The sequence below is a fragment of the Medicago truncatula genome, chromosome 2, assembly GCF_003473485.1.
Source record: "Medicago truncatula cultivar Jemalong A17 chromosome 2, MtrunA17r5.0-ANR, whole genome shotgun sequence".
Taxonomy (NCBI): Eukaryota; Viridiplantae; Streptophyta; class Magnoliopsida; order Fabales; family Fabaceae; genus Medicago; species Medicago truncatula.
In genome coordinates, this window is record NC_053043.1 from 35,352,434 (window position 1) to 35,362,888 (window position 10,455).

The following is a 10,455-nucleotide window of genomic DNA, read 5'->3' on the forward strand; positions in this document are numbered from 1 at the left end:
CACGTAAGTCCATCAACCTCCCATCACTCTTTTTTAATTTTTATCTATTCTCTTGTAAGTGAAGAGAGTAAGAGTTCTACCACTCACAATAGTTTGGGCCGGGTATAACAATAGATCAAGCCCAAATTAATAATAAACCCTAGTCTGTTTTGTATATTGTGTTCAACTCTCAATTTTCCTCATATGGCTGCCGCATCCTGTCTCCAACACAAAACCCTCATTTGTTAATTTTTTTCTCTCTCTTCAGGAATCAACCTGAGAAGCTCTCCTACTCCCTGTGTAAAATAAACCTAGCCGCTGAATCACTGCTCACGACCTCCTTAATCCATTTCCGATTGCCTCTGGCTAATCTTTGTCTATTTCTTCTCCTCCATCATTTTATTAAGTTTATTTTTATATTATATAAATTTGTAAACATCTCAACCAACACCTTCACAGCTAGATCTCGGACAATATAGACAATATTTTGAAAAATCATCATCTTAAAAATCTCTTCTCCATCTCCTCTACAAAACCCACAAAAAAGATCTAAACTCGCAATTCCTTTTTTCCGGCCACCACCGGTGTTATTGTCTGAAAACTGGGTGTCTTCATCAAGGTCAAGTTCTCGACATCTTTCCATTTCATGTAACATCAACAAACTACAGCAGCAACAACAGCAATCAAAAGATGGAATTTGATATGGTTGTAAGACTTGTTTGTAGATCAATGAATCTATTTTAACTTCTTTAGATCTGATACTAATGGTATTTTTTTGGTAATTCTTCTATTGAAATTTTGAGAAAAAAAATCCTTTTTCTTTTCCTGCAAATTCATTGAAGAATTCTTTTCAAGTTTTTTTTTTTTTAATCTCAACTCTATTGTAAATTTGTGATTAAAAAAATTCACAATTCTCAACAAGAATAATTGAAAAGAAAATAGAAAAAGTGCAAAATAATCTAATCCATTAGCTCTTTTCAAGTTCTCTCTCTAATGTGGACACAGCAGCAACTTGTACAACCAGTGCCACCCTTGAAACTCTTCCACTCATTTCAACCATCAAATCATGCAAAAATTCAATCTTTATCAAAATTAAATTCGACCCAAAATCTAAAAACATTAACTTTGGAAGAACTTCCTCCAAACGCGCTTCGGAGGAAGAAAGATGCAGAATGGAGAGGAGGGTTTTCTCTTGGTGTCGACTTAGGAATGGCTCGTACTGGCATTGCTCTCAGCAAAGGATTCACTTTTCGCCCTTTAACGGTAACACATTTTACTTTCTTTTGCTTTTTCTAATCTATGTTATTATGTTCGTTTTGTTGTTTTTCTGGGTAATCGTCATTGTGTAACTATTGTGGCTACTCGTTATTCATTCAGGGATCAAAATGACCCTGTTGTTTTTTTAGTTTTAGTTGAAAATTTTAATCAATTAGGGATGTGATTTGGTACTATCTTTTGGTTTGTCTGTCCATTTTGTAAACACATGTAAAATGTTGGGATTAGCAACGGCACTTCATATTGAAAAGACGTGTTAGTGTTAAGTGTCTGACACCTGTTAGTATATGACACAAACATATGTTACTACATTCATTTTTTTCAAAGAGGAGTGTTAGGAACACTTCTTTCCGGCACTCTCTCTAGCAAATGTTTTCCTATTGGATAAAATCTATGTGGGACCTATTTCAAAAGTGCGGGACCTACATAGATTTTACCTAATAAGAGAGTGGAATTAGAGAAAGTGTTTATGGCATTTCACTTTATCAAATTGGCAAATGCTATGTATAGCGAAAAGTATTTCACGAATTCATCATGATATGTGTATTTCAATTGCATAGCATCACGATATTCCGCTAAATCTGGATTTTTGCCAGTTGACCATTTTAACTAATGCATTGTGATGGTTTCGTGAGTTTTTCCTTCGCGGTGAATAGCCTGTATCAGATTGTTACTGGTGTCAACGCGTCACTGTCATACCCTGTTCTATATTTGTGCTTCATAGTTGGCTGATATGTTTGGATTGGTAGTATAGGATTAATAGAGTAGAATGGAACAGAATCGGCTAGTTAGGTCCCGTTTCCTTTGTAACAACATTTTCAAATTTTACATGTAGACAGTCCGAATTACATCTGGTTAGGAATTTTTCTTTTTAATTTTGATAGAAAGAAGATGGAAGCTAATTAAAGGAATACATTTCTAGAAGCACCGTAAACAATGTTTTGACATTTTCCAGTATTTTCAGGAATATTCAATCGATATTCTAAATGCATTCTAAAAAATTTCCGTTATGCCTTCACTAATGTTATTTTATCAATGGAAATAAAAACAGGAAACGGAAACACTAGAAGTAAACGGGTCCTAGATTTTCAAAAATAGGTGTCATCTCATTCTATTTCATTACCAATTCAAACATGTCTAAATGTGATTTGGCTCATCTTTTGTATTGTTTTGAAATGTCAAAAGAGTATATAAAAAAGGAAAGTAAAACTAATCTTAATAAAAAACCAAACACCAACCCAAAAGGTAAAATTGCAATACATACAAACCATGAATGCAATGCCCATTTTTTACCTATCTTTTTTGAGAATGCCGGTGAAGGTGTGGAGGAGGTTGGTTAGAATTCAAAGGGAGTTTCTATGGGGAGAAATGGGAGGAGGTACGAAAATTAGTTGGGTAAAGTGGAGCAAGGTGTGCCAACCAAAAGATAAAGGGGGTCTTGGTATAAGAGATATTAGGCTTGTTAACTTAAGTCTCTTGGCTAAGTGGAGATGGAGAATTATTCAAGGGGAGGATGCTCTTTGGAAAGAGGTGTTGAAAGAGAAGTATGGTGCTAAGATAGGTGACTTAATGTATGTAAAGAATGTAAATTGGCCTAGGTATGTTTCAAAATGGTGGAAAGATATAGTGACGATAGATGAAAGAGGGGGAGCTAGTTGGTTTAATGTGGAAGTAACAAGGAGAGTTCATAATGGGCAAAATACTTCCTTTTGGAATACTAAGTGGAGGGGAGAGATGATTTTAAGCTTCAAATATCCAAGACTTTTTGCAATTTCAAATCAAAAAGATGCAAAAGTGACGGATATGTGGAGGGATGGTGGTTCCGATCCTGATTGGAATTTCAATTGGAGGAGGAGGTTGTTTGTTTGGGAGGACGAGTTACTTAATAATTTGCTTCTTGATCTCCATGGTTTTGAGGTGTCTCTAGAGGAGGATGTGTGGTGTTGGAAGTTGGAGAAGGGAGGTTGTTTTACGGTTAGTTTTATATATAAGAAGTTGGCGGAAGCATCGCTTGCGAAGGAGGTGTGGGGAGAGGCGGAGAATCGGGTTTTTGCCCAAATTTGGAAAAGTCCGACTCCATCTAAAGTGGTGGCTCTCTCTTGGAAGGGTTTGCTTAATCGAGTACCAACTACAGGGAATTTATTGCGGAGAAATGCATTGCCGCCAAATGCTAGTCCTAATTGTGTGTTGTGTAATGAGGCGGTGGAGTCTGCGAATCATCTTTTTCTTCATTGTTTTGTGACTTGGAAGATTTGGGTGAAGTTGCAAAGTTGGTTAGAGGTGAATGTTATTACACCTTCTAACCTCTTTTCACATTGGAGGTGTTGGGATGGGCAATTGTCGAATTGGAAAGAATTAAAAAGGGGTATGAGGCTTATATGGCATACGGCTATATGGACTATATGGAATTGTAGGAATAATATCATTTTCAAAAATGGTGGTGTAGAGGTGGAGGAAGTAGTGGAGGATATCAAAATGTTGTCTTGGAAGTGGTTAAAGATTCAGCCGTGTTTGTATTACGAATGGTGATGGAATCTGAAGTGGTGCTTTGCATGTCTAAGGTTTCCAGGTGGTTGCTGCGCTGCTGTTTTGCTTTCTGGGGAGGCTGTAGCGCTGCTGGTGCTGTTTTGACAGTTGGCCTGCCTGCTGCTGTCTGATTTTTTCGGTTTTCTGTCTTGGCAGCTAGGCGGGTTTGGCGGTTTGGCTAGGAGGATTGGCAGTTTTCATGCTGGTTATCTTGGCAGTGTTTTAGTGGTGCTTTTTTTCCTGTTCTGTTTTTGAATTAGGAATTATAGGAGGTTTTTTATCGAGTGGTTTGGTGGTGATGTGTCCGCTATTTTGGCGCTCATTTGTACTCTTTTTCCTCCTTGCGGGTTAAGTGCATCCTATGCTAGCCTAGCTTAATAATATTTGCTGTTTCAAAAAAAATACAAACCACCTTTGGTGGGTCGGAAACCGGTGCGAAAGCCAAAAAAAAAAACAATACAAACCATGAAAAACAAGCCAGAAAACTGTTACAATTTGATGCAGCAGGCTCTGACTCGGTATAAAAAGTTGAAAACCACTAAATATGACTGCGTGTCTGAATTATTTCATCAACCACTAAATGTGCTGAAAATTTAATTTTGCAAAAAGATTTGACGAAGCAACATATTCTTGGCACTTTTTAATCTTTACCCAATTCACTGAATTCCAATTCAAAGCTCGAACACATTGTACTGCATATCTGTTTACCTTTGTTGTCAATTTGTAAAAATTTGAAAAACAGATTGAATCCATTTTACTTCAGATTTGGCGCCTCTAAAATGAGTAGAGTGAGGAAATCAATGATTGATATTTGAAATGTATATTGTGTCAATTCCTAACACAGGTCATAGTCGCTAATGTAGTCGTTCAACTTTTGCAGATTAGATTCTATGTTACTGGAAATGATACCATGCGTTGTTGTATAGTATGTTGAAACTATGAAAGAATTTGTGTGCTTATTAGTGATGCTAGGCGGTATGTGAGTTTAGTCAATGGATTTGGAATACCGTTTCTTTGTTGTTTATTATGTCAAAACTCTGAAAGAAATTATGTTATTTGTGTTCCATCATTAGCCATTGATCCTTATAATCGTGTATTTACTTTAGGTTTTGAAACTGCGAGGACAGAAACTCGAGGTCCGGATAATGAACATCGCAGAAGAGGAGGTCTGGATCATCTTTTGTCCTGTGCGATGCTTAAAATTTGGTTGATAAAGATCTGTTTTTTAACCTTAGAGATAACCAAGATGATTTTGAATTATAGGAAGCTGATGAGTTTATAATTGGACTTCCTAAGTCCTGTGATAGTGAGGAAACGATACAGTCAAACATAGTCCGTTCTGTTGCTGGAAGGCTTGCTATTCGAGCTGCTGAGAGGTAATCCATTGTCATGTAGTGTTGACAATATAAATTCTTTTATCTTTGTTTATAGATTCCAAAATAACAAAATGAATAGAAAATGGATGAATGGTTAATGTTCATTATATTTTGATCACAATTCACAAGCACATTCTTTGTGTCAAATTTGTATGTTATATTCTATTCTTTTCATGTTACTTACCGCTAACCGAGATATACCTCCAATAATTCGCAAACATAAAAAGTTCTCTGAGCGCTTATAGCATAACCGTTTATCATCTAAATGTTTATGCTATTTCTACAATAAAAGATAAAATAAAGGTGAATTGTTTTCATGTAAGTTATAAGTTGTTTTCATAAGCTATCCTTAAATGCTTATGGAAATAAGTAGAAAATAGCTAATGAACATGTCATAAGCTCTCCTCAAACAGTCTCAAAAGTGCTTAGGTCAGTAGTATCATAATCATTCAAATAAGTCAATCCAAACAAGTCGTTTTCTTATAAGGATCGTAGATTTTTATAACTAACAATTCACCTGGCCATTCTTCAATTTCTATGATGAATTTCATTTTAATGTTGTTGACATAGAGCATCTCCTTGGAGGTTCTTATCTCATTTTTTGTGGTCCCTACTCTACCGCATTTGTTTTAAGAACTCTATTATCTTTATACTCTAACGGCGCAGTCCTTTAAGAATTCAAAATGGTTCTACAAATTACGCCACATCCTAAAATAATGATCTATTAATAAGAACATACTTTGTATACATGAACCATCCTTACACCTTGCATCTGCGCAAGCTTACTCCTATGATGGAACTTAGGGAAAACTGGTTCTTATTTATAAGGACCAACTTAAAAAGACAACTGGTTGATGCTCTTTTGTTACCGAAAGGAAAAGTCAAGTTTGGGCTCTATGCTTGTTTAGTATTTGGCAATAAATTTGAATATTATTTCTCGCACTTAATAGAGATTGGTAAATTGATGTAATTATTTTGTATCACAATTTTAATTTCTATGTTATATCTCAACTCTAACTTCAGGGGTTGGAGAGTATACCTACACGATGAATATGGGACGACAAATGCCGCCATAGATCGAATGATCAACATGTAAGTGCTTTTAAACTTATTTATTGTTTGTCTATTTTGGATGAAATGGCACAGTTCATATACTACTTGGATCTTTTCCTGAAAGTGTCGTTTTATAACTCTGCAGAATTCGAATTTATCTTTTATATTTTATAAATTTAGAATTACATATTGTAACAGTACTAAATGAGTAGGCGGAAATTGAAACCTACATGGTCCATAATAAATGCTTATGAAGAAGTATGCATGTTTTTGGGTTACAAAAGAAGTATGCATGTTATTTCTGAATGTCTTGAGAAATATTTCATAAATTTATTTTAAATAGTTTAAAACCATTTTGGATATAAAGGTGTTTGCCTAGAAGAAAAGTGTTTTACCAACCCTCTCATCAGTGATCACTAGTCTCGGAGGAAATACTTGTATTTGCCATGCTATCGACGCTATAGAGTGTGAAAGTCAAATTTATATTAATACACACATAGACAAGAATCCTTTTGAAAGATTTCAAGAAACATTTGTATGGAATTTATTACTTTACTGTGGAATTGACACACTTAAAACCCTTTCAGGGGCGTGAATAGGTCTCAGCAGAAGAAACAAGATGCCTATGCTGCCGTGGTAAGTGTATTTGTGATATCATGTTTTTAGGGAAATTAACATTTTTGGAAAAAAAAAATAATGAGGAAGGGAGAAATTATTATTGATTAAAATGACGTTGATTTCTATTTTACAATGGTTTCTAAGGAGATTTGAATTTTGTTCCTTGAGGTTATGAGATCAAACTCTTAGCACTGAGTTGACATCTCATGGATGAAAATATATTTCATTTATTAAAAATAAAAGAATGTTTTAAGAATATATATTTTCATGTTTTTCCTGTTTTGAAGTGCCAATGAGAAGAGAAGACAATTATGGAATGATCGTCATTTTTTTTTGTCTAGATGTTACTTGAGAGATATTTCTCCACATCAGGTCAGAAAACTGAACTTGTTGTGCCCAAGAATCTTGAACTACAAGGAAAACTTAGAAGTGGTCCTCCTAGAGATGATGATTATTTATCAGACGACGATTAATCACATAATAAAGGAGCTTGTACCATTCCATCATTCGTGTTTTCTAATTTCAAGTATGTGTGAGGAAGTTGCAAGAAAATGGAGGCATTCCAACAATTGTTAATCAACACAATGATTTGGTGTGTTTAAATTTCCATTACAAAGCTTCAAATTTAAGGAAGTATGGGAAAAAAATGTGAAAATGTGTTAGTTACCGTTTATTTTGATGTAATAGTAAAAATGGTAGATATTGCTAGGGTTGGTTATTGCAAAATCAACATCAGAATTTGCTTTAAGTTGAAGTTCTTTGTGAGTAATGCTAGTATTCAAGGGTCAATCAGCACAGTCCTACAAGGAGGGTCTTTTATGAGTATATAGTAAAATTGACTAGGTACATATATATTCTGCACTAAATTTGTAATTTCTCAGCATGCATCCATAAAGCCTAGTCCAACTGACAATGTCAAAATTGTTAGGATAGACGCATTCATTTGGATTCAAATGTGAAATCTTGTGGTGTGTTCATGTCACTTCGTCTACTAAAAAATATATGTAAGTTGTCATGAAAAGCTAGGGTGCAGTCTGTTATTGTTTTGGCTTTTTGATGCAATTTGCTATATATACCCCATATGAAAGAAAGCTTTCTATACACACCCTCCCAAAAAAAATTGGCCCTGAACTTTTTTTTATATTTTTTGGAGCCCTTTATTCCTAATAATGTGTCTTACTAATATTAAAAATATATGTGATATTTATTATCCAGAAAATTGGGAGAATTCTAAGAACAAAACAAATTATATTTTAGTTGAAAATGGGCCTACTAGAGAAATTAATCTTAATCTTGCCTTGAAAGTATCCAAAATAAATTAATTATATCAATATAGTAATATAAACTTGGTACTTATAGCATATAAAAAGATGAATGATTTATTTGTAGTATAACAAATGAGTTATTGTATCTTAGATTACTCTAAAAAATTTAACACTAATTTTGTTTATCAAGTATTATTGTTGTTATGTGTTTAGAATTGGAGAATTTTGTATCCAAATGTCTAAAATTTAATTAATTACGTGTTGATATACTTTTATTTTTTTGGTTTTACTATCATTAGATCTCAAAATTCAGTGTCTACTATTTAGGTGTTAAAATTTCAGTCTACTTCGGATAAGCTATTGTTCTCTAATCCTATGGTATTTTGTTTAGTTTTGGTTTCTATGGAGTTTTTGATTTATTTGAAGATGTTGCCTAAAAAAGCTTTTATCGTATAGTGAAAAGCGAAGAAAAAAAAAATGAAGCGTTATAAAATCATAACAAGAAACTAAAAAAGTTATGATGTATTATGTAAGGGCCCTTTTGTCAAACTATGCCTAAGGCCCCTTAAACGCTAGGAACGGCCCTGGTTACACTACCGGTAAAGACAAATTCATTAAGGCATAACTTTTAAAATAAATAATGTCCAGGAAGAAGATGAATTGGCTATCAATACAAGTTATACAACTGTACAAGCATAAGTAATTCCAAGAACCTTGCTTTACTATAACGTTTGTTACTAAATTACCATTTTAACATCCAAGACATACGAAAAATATTTAGCACGTGTCACGAGAATCCTCAAAAGAAAATATAAGATAAAATAGGTCAGTAATCGGTAAATAAGTATTATAAATTTTACTATTGAAGGTAAACTTTTAAGATTGGCACAATCAGCTTTTATATGAATAAAATGAAGCTAATAACTCCCCAACTTAATCACTTACTATCAATTATGTTGTAGTACACATTATTATCACACTTGAACAAGACCTATAATTTTGTTATTATTATTATTATTATAAAAAGGTTTTTTCGTAGTCATTAGTAAAATATATAGACTTAATTTTTATATAATGACTATTAGTTTGGTGACTTAACTAATTTAGTTAATCAGTATGAGTTTGGTTCATTAACTTAATTTTTTTTAATTAAATTAACAAATATATAACAGTGGATTGGATCTAATTTTTTTAAAAATTAAATTAGCTAATATAATTAAGAGACCTATTTAGGATCTAAGTTTTTTTAATAAAAAAATATCAACTATTTGTATTAATATATTGTCGTAAAATAATTTAACTAAATTTTATATTATACAGCGGATTGGGTTGAAATTATTTATCAGAGTCATCATTATATAAGATATATTATCGATTGGGTAAATTTTTTGGAAATGATCAAAATTTGATTGTACTTTTGGAGTAAAGTACATAGGTATATTGGTTAGTGTATTTGATATGATTATTTCATATATAGTGTTAAAATATATTGGAAGTATAAATGATTGGTGAAATCCTAATGATTATGTATTTGAAATAGAATCAAGTAATTAGAGTGTGGTTTGTACAATATATCATAACATAGGAAAACACACTAATATCAAATATTATAAACAAAAAAATAACTTTGCACACAAATTAATCAATCTACTACCATTAAACACTTATTATATATGGATCACAGAAATTATTTATAGAATAAATTTAAAAGATAATTTTGTTTATAAAAGTGATTTGTTTTTTTGAATGGAATGGGTGTAATTTTTTACAACTTATAATTTGATAGAGAAGAAGTACGACGTTAAGAACTATCTTTTGATAACCCCCATTAAAAAATCTTTTTTGACCAATTTTATTACCTCTCTCACCTTTTTTACCAAGTTTTTTTTTTTCTCCTCTTTACTGCTGTCTCTCCCACGTGAAAACTGCCCAAGCATCACTAATCACTCTTTCCAATATTCAATGTCACATCACATTTACTCTTTCAATATCAATTTCTTTCTCTCTCTAATGTGGACGCAGCAGCAACTTGTACAACCAGTGCCACCTTTGAAACTCTTCCACTCATTTCAACCATCAAATCATGCAAAAATTCAATCTTTATCAAAATTAAATTCAACCCAAAGTCTAAAAACCGCATTAACTTTGGAAGAACTTCCTCCAAATGCGCTTCGGAGGAAGAAAGATGCAGAATGGAGAGGAGGGTTCTCTCTTGGTGTCGACTTAGGAATGGCTCGTACTGGCATTGCTCTCAACAAATGATTCACTTTTCGCCATTTAACGGTAACACTTTTTACTTTCTTTTGCTTTTTCTAATCTATGTTATTATGTTTGTTTTGTTGTTTTTTCTGGGTAATCGTCAT

The 10,455-nt window shown here is 33.1% G+C and overlaps 1 protein-coding gene across 4 annotated transcripts; it reads left to right on the top strand.

Moving 5' to 3' along the window:
• The first annotated feature begins 162 nt into the window (after positions 1-162).
• Positions 163-7,852, top strand: LOC112419181 (putative pre-16S rRNA nuclease). 4 transcript variants are annotated; one of them, XM_024776291.2, is made up of 7 exons: positions 1,103-1,242; positions 4,661-4,755; positions 4,887-4,967; positions 5,044-5,156; positions 6,180-6,248; positions 6,797-6,845; positions 7,169-7,852. In XM_024776291.2, the coding sequence occupies exons 3-7, from the start codon at positions 4,926-4,928 to the stop codon at positions 7,298-7,300; spliced, it is 405 nt and encodes a 134-aa protein (XP_024632059.1). In that variant the 5' UTR covers positions 1,103-1,242; positions 4,661-4,755; positions 4,887-4,925; the 3' UTR covers positions 7,301-7,852. The 4 variants fall into 4 exon arrangements, with proteins under 4 accessions (XP_024632056.1, XP_024632057.1, XP_024632059.1 ...); XM_024776292.2 differs by having other exon boundaries at positions 4,887-4,946; XM_024776288.2 differs by lacking the exon at positions 4,661-4,755 and having other exon boundaries at positions 163-1,242.
• The last annotated feature ends 2,603 nt before the right edge of the window (positions 7,853-10,455 follow it).

Bases quoted from the DNA above. Each gene is read 5' to 3' on its own strand.
- LOC112419181 (XM_024776288.2), top strand. From the start codon at position 973: ATGTGGACACAGCAGCAACTTGTACAACCAGTGCCACCCTTGAAACTC. The intron at 1,243-4,886 runs GTAACACATTTT...TATTTACTTTAG, and splicing joins TCACTTTTCGCCCTTTAACG to GTTTTGAAACTGCGAGGACA. The intron at 6,846-7,168 runs GTAAGTGTATTT...TTTTTTGTCTAG, and splicing joins AAGATGCCTATGCTGCCGTG to ATGTTACTTGAGAGATATTT.